The sequence below is a fragment of the Pseudophryne corroboree genome, chromosome 1 (genome assembly GCF_028390025.1).
Source record: "Pseudophryne corroboree isolate aPseCor3 chromosome 1, aPseCor3.hap2, whole genome shotgun sequence".
NCBI lineage: Eukaryota > Metazoa > Chordata > Amphibia > Anura > Myobatrachidae > Pseudophryne > Pseudophryne corroboree.
In genome coordinates, this window is record NC_086444.1 from 714,528,558 (window position 1) to 714,551,490 (window position 22,933).

The window sequence follows — 22,933 nt, forward strand, 5'->3', positions numbered from 1 at the left end:
ATAACCCCGCCTCCGTGCACAGGAGCTCAGTTTTGTTAACCAGTCCAATGCAGTAGCAGGTAAAAGACGACAACAGTTAGTAGCCACATACCTTCTCCTGTCATGAGAATGTGGTGTATCAGTGGCTAATGCCATACAAACCCAAAGAAGCTAAGTGCGTCAGAGTGGGCGCCCTGTGGAACCCAGTGTACCTCGCAGAAAGAGATTTAACAAAGTAAGTACCATAAATCTCCATTTTTGCAGCGGGGTACACTGGGGTTCCACAGGGATAACATCGGGGATGTCCTAAAGCAGTTTGTCATGGGAGAGAATGCACTGTAGAGGGCACAAGAACCCGGCGTCCAAAGGAGGCATCCTGGGAGGCGGAAGTATCGAAGGCATAGAACCTTATGAACATGTTCACTGAGGACCACGTAGCCGCCTTGCACAATTGTTCAAGCGTCGCACCATGGCGGGCCGCCCAAGAAGGTCCAACCGACCGAGTAGAATGGGCTTTGATGGTAGCAGGAGCTGGAAGGCCAGCCTGTACGTAAGTTTGTGTAATCACCATTCTAATCTATCTGGCCAAAAAGGACAAAGAGGGAATAAGATCTCCTAAGAGAAGCTGTCCTCTTCACATAAATACGGAGAGCCCATACCATATCCAAAGACCGCTCTTTGGAGGATAAACCTGGAGAGGTAAAGGCCGGAACCACAATCTCTTGATTAAGGTGGAAAGATGACACCACCTTAGGCAGCAAGGGTGACAGACAGGACAAGGCACCAAAGTCTGAAACCCGTCTAGCAGATGCAATAGCCAGCAAGAACAAGACCTTACGAGTAAGCCACTTAAGGTCCACAGACTCAAGAGGTTCAAACGGAGACTCTTGTAAGGCATCCAGAAAAACAGACAAATCCCAAGGAGCCACAGGCAGGACATGGGGAGGTTGAATCCGCAAAACACCCTGAGTGAATGTATGAACATCAGGCAGAGTCACAATTTTTCTCTGAAACCATATCGACAAGGCAGAAATATGAACCTTGAGGGAGGCCAGACGAAGGACTAAGTCCAGGCCCTGTTGCAGGAAAGCCAAAAGCTTGGCAGTACTGAACTTGCATGCATCATAATTGTTAGTCGCACACCAGGTGAAGTAAGAATTCCAGACTCTATGATAAATCCGAAAAGAAGCCGGTTTACGGGCCTTCAATATAGTTTGAATGACCACCTCAGAAAACCCTTTGGTCCTCAGTACGGAAGCTTCAAGAGCCATGCCGTGAAAGTCAGCCGGGCCAAATCCTGTTAGACACAAGGGCCCTGCGGAAGCAGAAGAGGACGCTCTACTGATAGACCCCGTAGGTCTGAGAACCAATGCCGTCTGGGCCACGCCGGAGCGACGAGAAGTAGTATTCCTCCTTCTTGCTTGAACTTCCTTATCACCCTGGGCAGGAGTGACACCGGAGGGAACACGTACGGCAGTCGAAAGTTCCATGGAATTGCCAATGCGTCCACGAACGCTGCTTGAGGATCCCTTGTCCTTGCTCCAAAGACCGTAACCTTGTGATTGTGTCAAGACGCCATCAGGTCTACCATCTGGCAGACCCCACTGTTCCACTAGGAGTTTAAAGACCTCCGGCTGAAGGCTCCACTTTCCGGCATGTACGTCCTGACGACTGAGGAAGTACGCTTCCCAGTTCAGGATCCCTGGAATAAACACTGCCGATAGGGCTGGCAGATGGCGTTCCGCCCAACAAAGAATCTTTGACACTTCCATCATGGCTTTGCGGCTTCGGGTGCTGCCTTTTTGATTTATGTACGCCATCGTGGTGGCGTTGTCCGACTGTACTTGAACAGGCCTGTTCTGTACCAGAGGCAGGGCCAGTGTCAAGGCATTGAACACTGCCCGCAATTTCAGAATGTTTATCGGGAGGAGAGATTCCTCCCTGCTCCACCAACCCTGAAAAGAGTGTTGCTCTAACACCGCGCCCCAACCTCGCAGACTGACGTTCGTCGTCAAAAAGACCCAGTTGGAGATCCAGAATGGACGACCCCTACTCAGTTTTTGGTCCTGCAGCCACCAAGTCAGTGACAGACGGACCTCCGGAGTCAAGGATATCGTGTGAGACCTGATCCAGTGAGGCAGGCCATCCCACTTGGAGAGAATTAACCTCTGTAGAGGGCAGGAATGAAATTGAGCGTACTCCACCATGTCGAAAGCCGACACCATGAGGCCTAGTACCTGCATCGCCGTGTGTATCGACACACGTGGGCAAGAGAGGAAGCATCTTATCTTGTCCTGAAGTTTCAGGATCTTTTCCGGAGACAAAAATTGCTGCTGGTTGTAGGTGTCCAACAGTGCTCCCAGGTCCACCATGCTCTGAGCAGGGACCAGGGAAGATTAATCCAGTTGATGAGCCACCCGTGGGCTTGCAGGAATTGAACCTCTGGAGAATTTGCCAGGGTTAACATGTCGTCAAGATACGGCAGGAAGGATCATGATACGCTGATGGCGGAGTAGGGCCGTCATGACCGCCATGAGGTCAGACCAAACGGCTAGGCCAGGAATTGAAAATGTAGGTTGCCAACAGCAAACTGCAGGTATTGCTGATGCGACACTGCAATAGGTATATGCAGGTAAGCATCCTGTGTGTCCAGGGATACCATGTAGTCCTTGGGCTCCAAGGCCATAACAATAGAGCGAAGTTTCCATATGGAATTTGGAGACTTTCACAAACTTGTTCAAAGACTTGAGGTTGAGAATGGGCCGAGAAGATCCATTCGGTTTCATGACTAGGAACAGCGTTGAATAGTATCCCCTGCCTCTCTGAGCCAGAGGCACCGGCACTGCCACTCCTGTGCTCAGGAGGGATTGTACCAACAGATGGAGAGTCCTTGCTTTCACCGGTTCCGAAGGGACGTTTGTTGAGCAAAACTGATGAGGGGGACGTTACTTGAAAGAGATGGCATATCCGTGAGTGACGACTTCCCTTACCCAGGCATCCGAAGTGGTCTGTAGCCATACCTGAGCAAACCGTAGAAGTCAGCCTTCCACCCCAGAAGGAGGCCCACCCCGTCATGCAGCAGGCTTGTCTGTTTTGGCAGCAGGCTGACGGGCAGCCCAGGCATGTTTAGGTTTGGGCTTAGTGGATTTGGAAGTGCGAGCATGTTTCGGGTACGCCTGACCCTTTGCTTTACCTGGAGGTCAAAAAACCCGAAATTAAGTATTCTTAGCCTTTGGGGCCGAAGGAGTATTACTAGGCAGATATGCAGTCTTAGCAGACGCTAAGTCAGTGACTATCTTGTTGAGATCTTCCCCAAAAAGAATGTTTCCCTTAAAAGGGATAACCTCCAAGGTCTTTTGAGTCCAGATCTACGGACCTGGACCGCAACCAGAGGATCCGGCGAGCCAGATTAGACGTTGTAGACGCTTTGGCCGCTAGGATACCTGCATCTGATGCCGCCTCCTAAATATAATGAGAGGCTGTAACAATGTATTGAAGACACTGTTTTGCATTATCAGGAAAATTAGACAGTAGTTCCGCTTCTACTTCCTGAACCCAGGCCTCTATAGCTTGAGCAGCCCAAGAGGCAGCAATAGTAGGCCTATGCACAGCTCCAGCCAGTGTGTAAATGGACTTCAAGCAACCCTCCACACGTTTATCCGTCGGTTCCTTCAGAGAGGTGACAGTAGTGACAGGCAGAGCAGATGACACCACCAGACGTGCGACTTGTGAGTCCACAGGCGGCGGTGTTTCCCAATTTTTTGCTTAACTCTACAGCGAGTGGATAACGAGCCAGCATTTTCTTAGACAGAGAGAATTTATTTCCTGGATATTTCCAGGATTCCTGACATACGTCAACTAAATGGTCAGAATGTGGTAAAACTAATTTAGTAACCTTCTGACACTTAAACTTATCTGGTTTCTTAGAGGTAGCTGGGGGTTCTTCATCATCATCAATTTGAAGAATCAGCCGTATAGTGTCCAAGAGGTCAGGAACATCCACTTGGATCAGGGTTTCCCCATCAGAAGCATCTGCGTCAGTGTCTGAGGGATCAGTGTATGCGCCATCTTCATCCGATGAAGTATTTATAACATGAGTGGACTGTGAGGATGTAAGGGCCTGCTTAGAGGACACTTTGGTCTTAAGCGGGCGAGGGTTAGGATTCTACTTGGCCAAAGACTGATTTAATTGCTGTAACTGAGAGGACAGAGCATATGCCCATGGAGGATTAACAAAAGGGACAAAATGTGGCTGTAATAGCACAGGAGGTCCCATAGGGGGCGCAAGTCTAGTTACCAACGTAGTCAGTAAATTAGAGAATGTAGCCCACGGTGGGTCAGTAATTACCCCCGACGTAGGAAACTGACTAAGGGGTACACAGCCCCCAGCACCTGAACCCTCAGCTGCAATATTTTCCTCAGAGACATCCAGGGCATGAACACTGCCAGACGCAGGGTCTGCCACCGAAACCTCACCCTGACGGGCTGAAATTATATGAAAGAGTTACCGTAGGGTGGAATAGTACAATAAAAGCAGATAAAATACCTAACAGAAATCCCCCTGGATAGTGTGACTACAGGCAGAGCACACACGGAGGATTTAAGAGGTAAATAGTTACTGTAAAACAGAGAAAATACAAAAAAAAAGTATATTGTGTGAAAACCACTAAATTATATGAAAACAATGACACACAGCCCCCTTCAGGGTACAGAATATAGGGATAGCAGTAGATGCGAGATACACGGAATGGAAATCACACAGCAGCTATTGGCACACACACACAGAGTCACTTGTACAATGCAGACATTATCACAGATAATAATAAAACTGCACTGGACTAGCAATACTGTAGTAACTGCACTACACAAGTAAAGCTAATTAGGTATATAGATATAACAATGCACAGTAAACACTGGATCTATCTCACAGGGGGGTGGTCTTCAGTATGCCGGCTGTCGGGATCCCGGCGCACAGTATACCAGCGCCGGGATCCCGACAGCCGCCATACCGACACTTATTCTCCCTCGTGGGGGTCCACGACCCCCCTGGAGGGAGAATAAAATAGCGTGGCGCACGTAGCGCGCCACCGTGCCCGCAGCGTGGCGAGCTCACACTGTTGGTATGCCGGCGGTCGGGCTCCCGGCGCCGGTATGCTGGTCGCCGGGAGCCCGACCGCCCGCATACCATACTACACCCCTCACAGGGTACTTGTACTAAAAAACCCTAAACCCTAAATAAGCTAAACGTGCAAGATCAGGGTGAAGGCACGAGACCTGGGACAGCAGATCCAGCCGGTGAGGCAGACCCTACGGAGGCGCTACGGACAGACCGTGGAGATCCACATATCAGGCCTGTATCTTTCAGGTAGTCTTGGGCATCAAGAATAGCCGTGACTTTCCTGCTTCAACCTGAGTGGGATCCGCAGTACGACAGCGATCAAAGGAAAAAGGTATACCAGTAGAAAGGACCATGAAACTGGCATCTACCAGAAATGAGCCTGGGTCTCTTGCTCGAGTGCCGTAGTAAAGCAATTTGTGGTTGTGGCGGAAGGACACCAGATCAATGTGCGGTTGACCCCAGAAACAATCCAACATCTGACTTCAGGATGGAGGTACCATTCGCGCAAATGGACATCCTATCTGCTGAGGAAATCCGCCACCCAATTCTGAACTCTTGGGATGTAGAACGCATAACGCAGGAACGCAGATAACACAGGAACTAACTGCTCCACCCATCAGAGAATGTGACCTACTTACTTAATGGCAGTGCGACTCTTGGTACCGCCCTGATTGCTGGTGTAGGCGACTGTCGTTGCATTGTCTGCCTGGACATCCACCGCTGTGTGTTGAAAGATTCCAGGATATTTATGGGGAGACATGCCTCTTCTAGGGACCATCGGCCTTGAAAGGACAGACTCCCCTTGACAGCCCCCCAAGCCGCGGAGAATGGCATCAGTGGTTAGAATGACCCACTCCTGGATCAAGAACAGGTGACCAGTGTCTAGGTGAGACCACTGGAAACACCAGGGAACAACCATCTGGAATTTGAAATTTAGAGGAGAGAAATTCCACCGATGCAGAAGCTCTAACTGTAACGACCTGGAATGGATTTGAGCATATTTCAACTTATCGGCACAGGTGACTAGTTTGGCCAGAACTCACATATAAAAATGATTCTAGATGCTACATAGTTTTAGAAATTTTTAAGATTTCAGCTTATCCCTGGGAAGAAAAATTCTTTGAACCTTGGAGTACAAGATCGCTCTCAGGTGGAGCATGCTCTGAGATGTAGTAAGGCTGAAGCTGGCGAGAAGGAACCGGGATCATCACTCCCGGAGAACTGACTGAATTCTGGTGGACGGCAACCTTGCAGACGTCGACTGGCAGACCGGTCAAGAAATATAAAACTGTCCCGGAGACCTTTTCCTGAAAAGTGAGGAAGTACCCCCAGGGACGCAATGCCTCTCAACCCAGTAGTCGACCGTCGATTCCAGCCATATGTCAGCGAAGTGAAGGAGAGGGCCAGCCGCCCACCATGGAGTGAACAGGTTTGGGTCCGGTCCATCATTCTGCAGGTTTGTCGGCTGGCACGTGTGCCTAGCGGACACCGGACCAAGATTGGTGGCCCTTGGATTTAGAATGCTTGGCTGAAGAGCTGTGAACTCTAGATGAGGACTAAGCTCCTGCTATGCCCTGTGGGTGAAAGGAACAAATGGAAACCTGTTTTGTTTTTGGTGCTGGTGAGAGCAAAAAAGCAGTTTTAGAGACCACAAATGTAGCCATAATCTTCTCTAATTCTGGACCAAAGAGAATGTAGGGCCTTCTTGGACTCATTATAGGCATGCCATGAGAGAAGCCATAATGCCAGTCTAGCAACTATGGAGGAATTAGAGATCTTGAAAGAAAAATGCCAGAGACCAAGTAAGTGCTAGCCTCTCTGATATTATCCACAATGGACAAAAAGGTCAGAATGGCGAGCTCCAGACCGGAGACCTTCCTCCAAGGAATCGGCAGAGTTGCTCACAGCTTTGGATACTAAAGACTAGGCAAGGGACAGGTGAACTGCCGCGCCTGCATTGGTGAATACTGACTTGAGGAACTGCTACAATTTTTTGTCAGTGGGATCCTTGAGAGACGTCACATTGGGAATAAGGAGGGTGGTTGATTTGGGATCCGGTCTCTAGGTCGACAGGGTCTCTAGGTCCACATGAGTTTTTCACGATTTTTATCTTTTTCAACCTTTTCATACTTAACGATCCACGTAGACTACAATCGGGAATGGTAACCTGTGCCCAGCACAGCGAGGAACCTTGCCCGAAGCATGGCGAGCAAAGCGAGCCATGTGAGGGGACACGGTGCACTAATTGGGGTTCCCGGGAAACGCTACGAAGAAAACTACACAAAAAAATAAGATTTTACTTACCGATAAATCTATTTCTCGTAGTCCGTAGTGGATGCTGGGGACTCCGTCAGGACCATGGGGATTAGCGGCTCCGCAGGAGACAGGGCACAAAAATAAAGCTTTAGGATCAGGTGGTGTGCACTGGCTCCTCCCCCCATGACCCTCCTTCAAGCCTCAGTTAGGATACTGTGCCCGGACGAGCGTACACAATAAGGAAGGATTTTGAATCCCGGGTAAGACTCATACCAGCCACACCAATCACACCGTACAACTTGTGATCTGAACCCAGTTAACAGTATGACAACGTAGGAGCCTCTGAACAGACGGCTCACAACAATAACAACCCGATTTTTTTGTAACAATAACTATGTACAAGTATTGCAGACAATCCGCACTTGGGATGGGCGCCCAGCATCCACTACGGACTACGAGAAATAGATTTATCGGTAAGTAAAATCTTATTTTCTCTAACGTCCTAGTGGATGCTGGGGACTCCGTCAGGACCATGGGGATTATACCAAAGCTCCCAAACGGGCGGGAGAGTGCGGATGACTCTGCAGCACCGAATGAGAGAACTCCAGGTCCTCTTTAGCCAGGGTATCAAATTTGTAGAATTGTACAAACGTGTTCTCCCCACGACCACGTAGTTGCTCGGCAGAGTTGTAATGCCGAGACCCCTCGGGCAGCCGCCCAGGATGAGCCCACCTTCCTTGTGGAATGGGCATTTACATATTTTGGCTGTGGCAGGCCTGCCACATAATGTGCAAGCTGAATTGTACTACACATCCAACTAGCAATCGTCTGCTTAGAAGCAAGAGCACCCAGTTTGTTGGGTGCATACAGGATAACAGCAAGTCAGTTTTCCTGACTCCATCCGTCCTGGAAACCGATATTTTCAGGGCCCTGACAACATCTAGCAACTTGGAGTCCTCCAAGTCCCTAGTAGCCGCAGGTACCACAATAAGCTGGTTCAGGTGAAACGCTGACACCACCTTATGGAGAAACTGGGGACGAGTCCGCAGCTCTGCCCTGTCCGAATGGACAATCAGATATGGGCTTTTGTGAGACAAAGCCGCCAATTCTGACACTCGCCTGGCCGAGGCCAGGGCCAACATCATGGTCACTTTCCATGTGAGATATTTCAAATCCACAGATTTGAGCGGTTTAAACCAATGTGATTTGAGGAATCCCAGCACTACGTTGAGATCCCACAGTGCCACTGGAGGCACAAAAGGGGGTTGTATATGCAGTACTCCCTTGACAAACTTCTGGACTTCAGGAACTGAAGCCAATTTTTTCTGGAAGAAAATCGACAGGGCCGAAATTTGAACCTTAATGGACCCCAATCTGAGGCCCATAGACACTCCTGTTTTCAGAAAATGCAGGAATCGACCGAGTTGAAATTTCTTCGTGGAGCCTTCCTGGCCTCACACCACGCAACATATTTTCGCCACATGTGGTGATAATGTTGTGCGGTCACGTCCTTCCTGGCTTTGACCATGGTAGGAAAGACCTCTTCCGGAATGCCTTTTTCCCTTAGGATCCGGCGTTCAACCGCCATGCCGTCAAACGCAGCCGCGGTAAGTCTTGGAACAGACATGGGACGTGCTGAAGCAAGTCCCTTCTTAGCGGCAGAGGTCATGAGTCCTCTGTGAGTATCTCTTGAAGTTCCGGGTACCAAGTCCTTCTTGGCCAATCCGGAGCCACGAGTACAGTTCTTACTCCTCTACGTCTTATAATTCTCAATACCTTGGGTATGAGAAGCAGAGGAGGAAACACATACACCGACTGGTACGCCCACGGTGTTACCAGAACGTCCACAGCTATTGCCTGAAAGTCTCTTGACCTGGCGCAATACCTGTCCAGTTTTTTGTTCAGGCTGGACGCCATCATGTACACCTTTGGTCTTTCCCAACGGTTCACAATCATGTGGAAAACTTCCCGATGAAGTCCCCACTCTCCCGGGTGGAGGTCGTGCCTGCTGAGGAAGTCTACTTCCCAGTTGTCCACTCCCGGAATGAACACTGCTGACAGTGCTATCACATGATTTTCCGCCCAGCGAAAAATCCTTGCAGTTTTTGCCATTGCCCTCCTGCTTCTTGTGCCGCCCTGTCTGTTTACGTGGGCGACTGCCGTGATGTTGTCCCACTGGATCAATACCGGCTGACCTTGAAGCAGAGGTCTTGCTAAGCTTAGAGCATCATAAATTGCCCTTAGCTCCAGTATATTTATGTGGAGAAAAGTCTCCAGACTTGATCACACTCCCTGGAAATTTTTTCCCTGTGTGACTGCTCCCCAGCCTCTCAGGCTGGCCTCCGTGGTCACCAGCATCCAATCCTGAATGCCGAATCTGCGGCCCTCTAGAAGATGAGCACTCTGTAACCACCACAGGAGAGACACCCTTGTCCTTGGAGATAGGGTTATCCGCCGATGCATCTGAAGATGCGATCCGGACCATTTGTCCAGCAGATACCACTGAAAAGTTCTTGCGTGGAATCTGCCGAATGGAATCGCTTCGTAATAAGCCACCATTTTTCCCAGGACTCTTGTGCAATGATGCACTGACACTTTTCCTGGTTTTAGGAGGTTCCTGACTAGCTCGGATAACTCCCTGGCTTTCTCCTCCGGGAGAAACACCTTTTTCTGGACTGTGTCCAGAATCATCCCTAGGAACAGGAGACGTGTCGTCGGAAACAACTGCGGTTTTGGAATATTTAGAATCCACCCGTGCTGTCGTAGAACTACTTGAGATAGTGCTACTCCGACCTCCAACTGTTCTCTGGACCTTGCTCTTATCAGGAGATCGTCCATTTTCTTCGAAGAAGAATCATCATTTCGGCCATTACCATGGTAAAGACCCGGAGTGCCGTGGACAATCCAAACGGCAGCGTCTGAAACTGATAGTGACAGTTCTGTACCACGAACCTGAGATACCCTTGGTGAGAAGGGCAAATTTGGACATGGAGGTAAGCATCCCTGATGTCCCGGGACACCATATAGTCCCCTTCTTCCTGGTTCGCTATCACTGCTCTGAGTGACTCCATCTTGATTTGAACCTTTGTAAGTGTTCAAATATTTCAGATTTAGAATAGGTCTCACCGAGCCTTCTGGTTTCAGTACCACAATATAGTGTGGAATAATACCCCTTTCCTTGTTGTAGGAGGGGTACTTTGATTATCACCTGCTGGGAATACAGCTTGTGAATTGTTTCCAATACTGGCTCCCTGTCGGAGGGAGACGTTGGTAAAGCAGACTTCAGGAACCTGCGAGGGGAAACGTCTCGACTTTCCAATCTGTACCCCTGGGATACTACTTGTAGGATCCAGGGGTCCTGTACGGCTCCAGCGTCATGCTGAGAACTTGGCAGAAGCGGTGGAAGGCTTCTGTTCCTGGGAATGGGCTGCCTGCTGCAGTCTTCTTCCCTTTCCTCTATCCCTGGGCAGATATGCTTATGGGGACGAAAGGACTGAGGCTGAAAAGACGGTGTCTTTTTCTGCAGAGATGTGACTTAGGGTAAAAACGGTGGATTTCCCAGCAGTTGCCGTGGCCACCAGGTCCGATGGACCGACCCCAAATAACTCCTCCCCTTTATACGGCAATACATCTTTGTGCCGTTTGGAATCTGCATCACCTGACCACTGTCGTGTCCATAAACATCTTATTGGCAGATATGGACAACGCACTTACTCTTGATGCCAGATTGCAAATATCCCTCTGTGCATCTCGCATATATAGAAATGCATTTTTTTAAATGCTCTATAGTAAATAAATACTGTCCCTGTCAAGGGTATCAATATTTTCAGTCAGGGAATCCGACCAAGCCACCCCCGCGCTGCACATCCAGGCTGAGGCGATCGCTGGTCGCAGTATAACACCAGTATGTGTGTATATACTTTTTGGGATATTTTCCAGCCTCCTATCAGCTGGCTCCTTGAGGGCGGCCGTATCTGGAGACGGTACCGCCACTTGTTTTGATAAGCGTGTGAGCGCCTTATCCACCCTAAGGGGTGTTTCCCAACGCGCCCTAACTTCTGGCGGGAAAGGGTATACCGACAATAATTTTCTATCGGGGGAACCCCGCGCCTCATCACACACTTCATTTAATTTATCTGATTCAGGAAAAACTATAGGTAGTTTTTCCACACCCCACATAATACCCTTTTTTGTGGTACTTGTAGTATCAGAAATATGTAACACCTCCTTCATTGCCCTTAACAAGTAACGTGTGGCCCTAAAGGAAAATACGTTTGTTTCTTCACCGTCGACACTGGAGTCAGTGTCCGTGTCTGTGTCGACCGACTGAGGTAAAATGGGCATTATAACGTCCCTGACGGTGTTCTAGACGCCTGGACAGATACGTTTGCCGGCCGTCTCATGTCGTCAATCGACTTGCAGCGTGTTGACATTATCACGTAATTCCTTAAATAAGCCATCTATTCCGGTGTCGACTCCCTAGAGAGTGACATCACCATTACAGGCAATTTGCTCCGCCTCCCAACATCGTCCTCATACATGTCGACACACACGTACAGACACACAGCACACACACAGGGAATGCTCTGATAGAGGACAGGACCCCCTAGCCCTTTGGGGAGACAGAGGGAGAGTTTGCCAGCACACATCAAAAACGCTATAATTATACAGGGACAACCTTTATATAAGTGCTTTTCCCTTATAGCATTTTAATATATGTAGTCATATCGCCAAATCAGTGCCCCCCCTCTCTGTTTTAACCCTGTTTCTGTAGTGCAGTGCAGGGGAGAGCCTGGGAGCCTTCCCACCAGCATTTCTGTGAGGGAAAATGGCACTGTGTGCTGAGGAGAATAGGCCCCGCCCCCTTTTCGGCGGGCTTCTTCTCCCGTTTTTCTGAGACCTGGCAGGGGTTAAATACATCCATATAGCCCCCAGGGGCTATATGTGATGTATTTTTAGCCATAAAAAAGGTATTATACATTGCTGCCCAGGGCGCCCCCCCAGCGCCCTGCACCCTCCGTGACCGCTGTGTGAAGTGTGCTGACAACAATGGCGCACAGCTGCAGTGCTGTGCGCTACCTCAGGAAGACTGAAAAGTCTTCTGCCGCCTGCTTCTGGACCTCTTCCATCTTCGGCATCTGCAAGGGGGGTCGGCGGCGCGGCTCCGGGACGAACCCCAGGGTGAGACCTGTGTTCCGTCTCCCTCTGGAGCTAATGGTGTCCAGTAGCCTAAGAAGCCAATCCATCCTGCACGCAGGTGAGTTCACTTCTCTCCCCTAAGTCCCTCGATGCAGTGAGCCTGTTGCCAGCAGGACTCACTGAAAATAAAAAACCTAAAACTTTTTCTAAGCAGCTCTTTAGGAGAGCCACCTAGATTGCACCCTGCTCGGACGGGCACAAAAACCTAACTGAGGCTTGGAGGAGGGTCATGGGGGGAGGAGCCAGTGCACACCACCTGATCCTAAAGCTTTATTTTTGTGCCCTGTCTCCTGCGGAGCCGCTAATCCCCATGGTCCTGACGGAGTCCCCAGCATCCACTAGGACGTTAGAGAAAAAACCATTAAAAAAATCATGTCGACCTTTTGACCTGTCGACCTAGAACATGTCGACCTAGAGATCCTGTCGACCTAGCATCAATGTCGACCTAGTTTCTGTCGACCTAGACACTATCTACTTTCCATATCACACCCGGTTGATTTAACCAACCGTGCAATATGTGTTTCCAGTGGCAGTGGCGACACCTCCCACTTCTTTCTATCCCCTTTGGCAAGTGGGTAGAAAGAGGCAATCAAATTATCGGCCATCTTAAGAATGCCAAAGTCTTGCTGTAGCAGGTCTGAGATCCTACTCTCTACATCTTGGTCTTTGGATTGGAGATGCTTCTGTAGAAGATGCACCCTGTGTAGAAAATCTAACAGAGGTGTCAGTGGAGACATGTATGGTTACACTAATAAATCACACTCCATGCTTTACAAAATAACAACACACAGATTAAAAAAACAAAAACACTCACATGGGAGAAGAAAGTGAACTCTCAGGCTAAAGAATAACTGGAGGAGGGGTCAGGCCCAGCTCTACAGCCTAGTAACATGAGTGCTCCTTTGTGAACATAAATTGTAAAACGTATGTACGTACGGACATACGTATGCACAAACACACACACAGGGACCCAGTCGGGATCCCGGCAGTCAAAATACTGATGCCGGAATATGGACACTGCTTGGAATGGTGTATGAAAACATGGCATCCCGTATGAGATCACGATCCTGGCACCGGCATCCTGATAGTCTGGTTCCCGATAGTCTGACCGTCGGGCCGATGGAGAGGTAAGTCGCCGGGGGAGATGGTTTAGGTTATGTAGGGGGAAGGGGGGGTGGGGGGTTGGTTTAGGATTAGTGAACACCGGAGAGGGATAGGAATAGGTTGGGGAAGTGGGAGGAAGGGGGTGTTTAAGGCTACGGATAGGGAGAGTTAGGGTCGAGGGGGACGCTAGGTATACTTTCCTTTCCCTGTCGGGATTCTGATGGGGATTCTGACCACCGGGATCTCAATCCCAACCAGTATATAGATATGTCTCCCATCATACTCCAAATCACTAAAATGTGGCTTATAGAATGCACGCTATGTTTTTAAAAATGATCATCCGTTCATGACATCATCATATCTAACAACTTAAACCTGCAGGTTATTACAGAAACATGGCTCACACAATCAGACACAACCTCCCCTATAGCACTGTCACACGGTGGTCTCCACTTCACACACACACACCCAGGCCTGGTAACAGTTAAGGTGGTGGGGTTGGATTATTACTATCCCAATCTTTCGCATACACAGTTACACAACAGGTTCCATCACTCACATTTACATAATTTGAAGTACATTCTATCAGAATTTACACTTCATTCTCTCTGCGTGTTGCAGCTATTTATCGCCCAAATGGTTAACTCAAACAATTTCTAGAAGATTTTTCTGCCTGGCTCCCTCACTTCCTATCCTCTGACATCTCGAACATTATCATGGGAGATTTTAATATTGCTGCTAATGCTACAAACTACTCTCTCGGACCTCCTCTCTTGGCCTCTCACAACGGACTGACTACTCATCAGGAGAGCCACTGCATCGATCTAGTATTCACCAGACTATGCTCAGTTTCTTAATTCACTAACACTTCCCTCACCTCTCACAACCTTATCACCTGCATGCTCTCTTCCAATACTTCAATCTCACTGTCAATGAAGTCCTCCAATCCCCCTCAAACCAGCAGATTAATGCAATTAATCTTCAAGAACTTTCCACCTCACTGCAACAACTCCTCTCACCTATTTCTGCATTCATTTCTCCTGAGATTGCTGTATCACACCTGAACCAGACTCTAGAGATAGCTCTTGATGAAGTGGCTCCAACTACCCATCACACGCCACATATGCCTAGATGCCAACATCTAAATTAACAAGACACTTACAAAAACTGTCACAAAGTTGAAGTCAGTGGCGTAAATCTCGTATTCCAAGTGACTTCCTCACATATAAGACTGTCTACCACTCTTATCGTAATGCCCTTTACACTGCCAAACATATTTAAAAACTCTGATCTCTGCTCAAGCCTCTAACCCCAAACGACTTTTTAATACATTTAAATCACTTCTCAACCCTCCTTCACCCAATCCACCAGCCACTATAAAGGCACAAGTTCTGGCTTCCTACTTCAAGGACAAAATTGATAAGATCCAATATTAAATGGTATGCTCTTCCTCAACCAGTGACCTACTCAATTTCCTACCTGAACCCCCTGGCACTTTCTCTTCATTTGTTCACACAAATGAAGATGAAGTATCAACACTCTTCTCATACCGCTACTCTAGGATCAAGAGAATTGGTAGTATACCCTCACAAATAAGTAAAGCTCTGTCTCCTGACATTCCAACATTAACATCTGAAAACTCTCTCTCTACTGGTATCTCTCCTTCACTTGTTCAAGTATCTCTCTCAAAGTACTGTCCCATCTCTCAGCTGAGCGGCCTCTCCAAGCTACTTGAGAAACTTTTGTTTCCAACAATCCAGAGACAGCACTGACTAAAGTAGTGAATGATCTGGTCACTGCGAAGTCTAAAAGCCATTACTCACTTCTCATTCTTCTAGATCTCTCTGCTGCATTTGACACTGTTGACCACACTCTTCTTATACAAACACTGCAATCCCTAGGTCTTCAGGACACAGCCCTCTCTTGGTTCCTATCCTACCTATCTAATCACTTGTTCAGTGTCCGTTTATTTGAAACCACCTCCTCTTTGCTACCTCTTTCAGTTGGAGTACCGCAAGCCTCAGTCTTAGGTCCTCTGCTTTTCTCAATCTATACCTCATCTCTTGGTAAACTAATCAGCTCTTTTGATTTCAGTATCATCTGTACGCAGATGATACTCAAATCTACCTATCCTCCCCTGATTTGTCTCTATCTGTATTGGCCCGTGTTACTGAATACCTCTCTGCTGTTTCATCGCAACCTCAAACTTTATATTTCCAAAACAGAGTTAATTATATTGCCACCAGCCAATAGCAGTTACCAATCTAGTATTTCTATCACTGCTGAGAACTTGACAATTAACCCTACACAACAAGCTCGCTGCCTAGGTGTCATCGTTGATTCTGAACTGTCCTTTGTTCACCACATTTAATCTGTCTCAAAATCACGTTACATGCATTTAAAAACATCCAAAATGCAATCATAGCTTACACAAAACACTGCTAAAACTGGAATCCATGTTCTCATTATCTCCCACATTGATTATTGCAATAGTCTTCTAATTGGTCTTACCAAGAAGAGACTCCCACCATTTCAATCAATTCTGAATGCAGCTGCTAGGTTAATCTTCCTCGCTAGACGTTCATCGTCTGCAGACCCACTATGTCTGTCCCTCCATTGGTTACCTGTATTCTACCGTATTCAATAAAAAATACTTTTACTCACACCGTATTAACCATACTACACCAACATACATTTCTTCTCTTATCTCAAAATATCTCCCAACCCATCCGCTCTTCACAAGATCTACATCTCTCATCCACACTCATTACTTGCTCCCATGAACGATTACATGACTTTCTTCTGACTGCACCCACTCTATGGAATACCCTACCACGTTCAAGACTCTCCTATAGGGGGTAATTCTGAGTTGATCGCAGCAGCAAGTTTGTTAGCAATTGGGCAAAACCATGTGCACTGCAGGGGGGGCAGATATAACATTTGCAGAGAGAGAGTTAGATTTGGGTAGGTTATTTTGTTTCTGTGCAGGGTAAATACTGGCTGCTTAATTTTTACACTGCTATTTAGATTTCAGTTTGAATACACCCCACCCAAATCTAACTCTCTCTGCACATATTATATCTGCCCCTCCTGCAGTGCACATGGTTTTGCCCAACTGCTAAAAAATGTCATGCTGCGATCAACTTGGAATTACCCCCATAGTCTCCAAACCTTCAAACGTTCCCTGAAAACTCAACTAGTCAGACAAGCTCATCATATTACAGAACCGCTCACATTACCTTCATAAGCTTTCCTATCAAATTATATCCCCACTGTACAGTCCACACATATCCTCCACATATTTTCTCTTTCTTCACTTACTCTTCCTCCCTAGTTAGTCATTGCTGTGATTTAATATCATGCAGCCCACCAAGATCCTATGCAATAAATAGCACCTATCCTTGTGTATCAATGCCTATTTCCCCATAGGTTGTAAGTTGGCCAGCAGGGCCTTCCTACCTCTATGGTTGTTTGTAATTACCCAGTTTTGTCTTATCGTTGTGCGCAGCTCTAGAGCGCAACAGAATTTGCTGCGCTATATAAGAAACTGTTAATAAATAAATATAAATATATATATATATATATACACACACATAAAAAAAAAAGAAACAGTGTGGTGTGCAGCCAATACATTTACTAAGAGAGATAGAGAGGCCCAGAATTACAGTACAAAACATAGTACTAAAAGCACCCATAATGAAACACAGCGGGAAAGACAATTACATTAAAACACACTGAAACCACCTATTTTGAACAACATAAACATTAAATATTATCATGTCTGTAAAATGATCTGTGATGCACAGTAAGATGATAGTCACTGTCCCTTCTAAGAGATGCTACAGTTACAGTGTACAGTATGTGTAGGAGAGATATGGAAATGTCAAAGCCATAATCCCAGTAAAGAGTAAAGATAAAACCTCTGCCCCGTTAGGATGGAAGGGCAAATAGACTTAAAAATATTTATGATATTGCAATAATGTCTACCACTTCCCTAAGCAGGAATAGAACACGTTTCCTAGAGCCTACACTAGAGAAGCCTATCACTGTGCGGGAGGGAGGATGCTTATTAGAGTATGTAAATTCCTATTGTAATACGTAAAATGAATAACTAGTAGTAGGTATTAGTATGTTGTGAGAATGCCTATCGCACCCATAAAAGGAAAGCAGGGGTGGTATTCATGTGACCGCCGGTCAGCTGACCGACAGTCACATGACCTCCTCCACCAGCCCGACGGGTCACTGTCCCGATGGTCGGCATGCCGACCAACAGGGACTATTTCCACTCGTGGGTGTCCACGACACCCATAGAGTGGGAACAGAACCCGTGGCGACTGCAGGTCGCCACCGAACCCGCAGCGTGGCGAGCGCAGCGAGCCCGCAAGGGGCTTGCTGCACTCGCCCCTCCCTGCCGGAATCCCGGCGTCGGTATGCTGCCGGGATCCCAGCGTCGGTAAGCTGACCGGCGGTCAGGAGACCGCCGGTCAGCCGTACTACACCCGGAAAGCAGGCATAGGTAGTGTGTGTATGCCAGACAAATGCATATCACACCTGGAAAGAGGGATAAGGAGGATAACTCAGATGTAAAAAACAAAACAAAAAAACCCCAACAACAACAGATAAGGGAATCTATCCTTACCAATAAAGCCCAATATTGTTTCACTTAACAGGCACTTTACTATAGTATTATCTGCACATTAGGTGCAAAGCCTGCAGGCAAACAGGCACATGTATTGTTATGCATAATAACATGCTACTTCTACACAATATAACATAGATCCCCACTACATGAGAGAGGTATCTTACATGTACACAACCAGATTTGAACCTGCAGAAAAATGGTGTCTGCATGCAATCAACAGTTGAAACTCCGGTGGAGTAGGGTGCGAGATGGGACCGTACCGCCACTAAGCTCCACCTCCAGCCCGGGCTGCTGCATGGTCCTAACTGAGCTGGGGATCTGCACCTGTATCTGCCCATCACCCTTGCTAAATCAAGAGTGGTGTGTTATACTCACTGCTGCCTATGCTGACCGGTGGGCGGGGCACAGTGGGACCCGGACACTAGCCTCAGTAAGCTGTGTCGGGTCACAAGTGTCTGGTGATCCTGTGGCCAGGGACCCCAACACTAGCCGCAGTAAGCTGTGTCGGGTCCCTTCTGGTGGCTCCAATGGTGAAGGCAGACTGGGGCAGCTGGCAGTCTGTCTGTTGTAGCCTTGATAGAAGATCAAAATAAAATAAATGTAAAAAGTCTGGAGACCACCCTAGTAAGCACCCGGCTACCTCAGGCACAAATTTAAACTGAAGTTTGGAGGGCTATAGAGGGGGAGGAGCCAATAAAAATTCTGATGAATTTAAAGTGCTAGGCTCCACTCCACCTCAGTGTGTACTCCAGTGTCCTCTAGTGGATGAAGGAGAAAATACATGTGTCATATCACATGAATCAGCTCAATATCCTTGTGCATCCTAGTTGCATTGTGTTATGAATAAGATGCACTTTCAGCAAAAAAACAAAAAAAACAAAAAAAGAGGCCCAACACTAGATGCTTCTGATGCGAGCTGGCGTACTAAGAAGGGCTCCTTGGCATGACTGCAGCAAAGATGTATGAGGACGTATATGTACACTGTACTACTAAACTAGTAGCCAACATTAAGTATTTGCAATCCCCAAAACATGAATTATATTTGTCAAGCACCAAGTGTACCGCTCATCTTTTATGGGTTGTAACCTTAACAGGTGACATACATGAAAATACATCAAGAGGAATGCATTTAGCGTATCCACACCTAAAAAAGCCTCTATCCACAGCAGAACGGTTCATGATGACAGAGTCCTCCTGGTTGTATCCAGTATACGAGGCAATTGCCACAATAGAATTAATACCTACAATAAGAAATAAACAATAAGATAGTTAGTAAAGCTAATAAAACATTTCTGAAAAAATAGGAATTTAATACCTACCGGTAACTCCTTTTCTTGTAGTCCATAGTGGATACTGGGAATCTGTACTTTAGTACCATGGGGTATAGATCGGGTCCACTGGAGCCTGGCACTTTAAAAACTTTAGTGTGTGTATGTGTGTGTGCTGGCTCCTCCCCCCTATATGCCCCTCCTACCAGACTCAAACTAGGAAAACTATGCCCGAGAAGACGGACATATCAACAGAGAAGGAATAATACAACAGCGGTGAGGCAACAAGCCAACACACAACCATAACCAAAAGGAGGGCGCTAACCAGAACAGAGGATAGCAACACCAACCTAACCAAAATAGCACAGCTATCCCAACAACATAATGGGACTGCAACAGCGGGCCAACCAATAACTTACTCAGGTAAGCAGGAATCGAAGCACTGAGGCGGGGGCCCAGTATCCACTACGGACTACGTGAAAAGGAATTACCGGTAGGTATTAAATTCCTATTTTCTCTAACATCCTAGTGGATACTGGGGATCTGTACTTTAGTACCATGGGGAAGTCCCAAAGCTCCCAAACAGGAGGGAGAGTGCCGAGACCCTTGTAAAACCGCATGAGCAAACTGAAGGTCATCCTTGGCCAAGGTATCGAACAGATAGAATTTCACAAAAAAGTGTTAAAACCAGACCAAGTAGCAGCTCGGCACAACTGTAAGGCCGAGACACCCAGGGCAGGCGTCCAGGAAGAGTCCACAGACCTAGTCGAGTTGGCCTGAACCACCGAAGTATAGGCCTGTTGAATGGTCAACCTGAGCCAATGAGCAATGGATTGCTTGGAAGCTGGACGACCAATCTTAGTGGCATCATAAATAACAAACAGCGAGTCAGATTTCCGATGACGAGCCATCCTTTTGACATAAATCTTCAGAGACCACACTACATCCAAAGACTCTGGCCCAATGGAGGAGTCAGACAACACCGGAACCACAATGGGTTGATTGACATGAAAAGCTGAAACCACTTTTGGCAGAAACTGAGGACGGGTCCTGAGTCCCGCCCTGTCTTCATGAAAAACCAAATAAGGGCTCTTACAGGATTAGGCCCCCAATTCAGAGACACGTCTTGCAGACGCCAATGCTAAAAGAATCACCGTTTTCCAGGTGAGAAATTTAAACTCCACCCTATGTAAGGGTTCAAACCAGTCCGATTGCATAAAAGGAGAGAACCACATTGAGATCCCACAGAGCCGTGGGAGGCACGAACGGCGGTTGCATATGAAGCACTCATTTTATGAAAGTTTGTACTTCCGGCAACATGGCAAGTTGTTTCTGGAAGAAAATAGAGAGCGCCTAAATCTGGACTTTGATGGAGCCTAAACGTATGCCCATATCCACTCCCGCTTGCAGGAAAAGTAGAAAATGACAGATTCTAAATTCCACGGGAGACCAGTTTCTACTTTCACACCAGGAAACATACCTTTTCCAGAGACGATGATAATGTTTTGACGTCACCATCTTCCTGGCTTGGACCACGGTGGAAATAACCCAGGAGGGAAGACCTTTTCTTGTTAGAATCTCCCTCTCAACTTCCAAGCCGTCAAACATAGCCGCTGTCAGTCTGTATAGACGAATGGACCTTGTTGAAGTAGATCCTTTTGGAGCGGTAGAGGCCAGGGATCCTCCAGAGCCATGGTTAGGAGGTCCGAGGACAACGCTCGTCGAGGCCAATCCGTGGCAATTAGAATTGCTAGAACGCTTTCCCTTCTTAGTCTTTTTAGAACCCTTGGGATTAGCAGTAGAGGAGGGAACAGGTACACAAACTGGTACGTCCAAGGCATCGTCAGCGCGTCCACTGCTACAGCCTGCGTATCTCTCGTTCTGGACCAGTAACAGCATAGCTTCTTGTTGAGATGAGAAGCCATCAGTTCTATCTGCGGACAGCCCCACCGGTGAATTAACTGTTGAAACACCTGGGGATGTAGGCCCCATTCCCACGGATGGAGATCGTGTCTGTTCAGGAAGTCCACTTCCCAGTTGTCCACTCCTGGAATGAATATGGCTGAGATGGCCCTTGCGTTGGCCTTCGCCCAGAGGAGAATTTTTGACACTTCTCGCATCGCTGCTCTGCTTCTTGTTCCCCCTTGTCGGTTCATGTACGCCACAGCCGTGGCGTTGTCCGATTGAACCTGGGAAATCCATTTATTCAATTCGTCCCCAAACAAGGCATCACCTGTAAAGGTAAGATTTTCTACACCCTTTTTGGAATCAGCATCCGCGACCATTGCCAACCACAGAGCTCTGCGTGCCGAAACTGCCATAGCAGTAGTGCTGCCATTTATTTTACACAATTCCTTTATAGCCTCGCTCATAAAATTTGCAGCATCCTGTATGTGTTGCAACAGAGTAATGACCTCATCCCGGGGCAGATTGTCTAATCCACTAATATTATCGGATCACTTGACCATTGCTCTGGAAAGCAATAGACTGTTTTTGTTTGTTTCTCTAAACATTTTTTTGTATTGAAACAATGTGCAACATATTCACATGGTACATAAGGATATAGAAAGTGTGTAGGTCATTATTTCCCAATAAACTTGGAAGTTTTGACTTCTATTGATTGTCCTTGTTTGTGATTTGCGAATTCCGTAAGAGTCAGATACACAGGAACATATTACCAACTTGTACAAAGCTTCTGTGTTACATTCAAATATAAGTACGACAGTACATCATAGAGATATCATATTGGTTACAAAATTCCTTAGTGTACAAAATGAGAAAGAAAATAAGAAAAATAATTTCTGCACTCATCTCCGCACCTCCCAGGGCATCTAAGAGAGAAGCATCACAAGAGAATGGGTGGGTCCCCTCCCCCCTCCCAATACCCTAGTCATGTACTACAAAGTATTTGTTAGTGAATCATGGATTTGCAATTTTATAGGGGTAGATAATGTAGCCACATAACTCTCCCACACGTCAAAGAACTTTTCCACTTTTTTTTTATCTTTCTCTAACATCACTCCTTCCCATTCCATTCTAAAAAGGTAAAATAACTTTGCTTTAAATAAAGTCAGAGACGGAGGCTCCGGATGGATCCATACTTATAGAATGGATTTCCGAACTGCAGCTCTTACTGCTAAAAGCAGTTTTCTGCTACAGTACCTTTGGATATCACTTGATTTTCTGGGAAAATGTCAAAAAGTGCCCATTCTGGAGTTAGATGTAGGTAATTTACAAGCTGACTCATGACATATCAACGAATTTGCATCCAAAAATCTCTAATTAAGGGGCATTACCAAAAGGCAGTAACACAGGTCTGCTTGGGCTTCTCCACATTTCCAGCAATTGTCAGAAGAGGAAAGGCCA

General features: G+C 47.1%; 1 protein-coding gene across 1 annotated transcript in view; it reads right to left on the bottom strand.

Moving 5' to 3' along the window:
- POLR2B (RNA polymerase II subunit B) overlaps positions 1-22,933 on the bottom strand; it is a 406,055-nt gene that overhangs the window by 41,838 nt on the left and 341,284 nt on the right. The window contains exon 17 of the mRNA XM_063915211.1: positions 19,444-19,540. Coding sequence (XP_063771281.1) covers positions 19,444-19,540 — 97 coding nt within the window. The remainder of the gene's footprint in view (positions 1-19,443; positions 19,541-22,933) is intronic.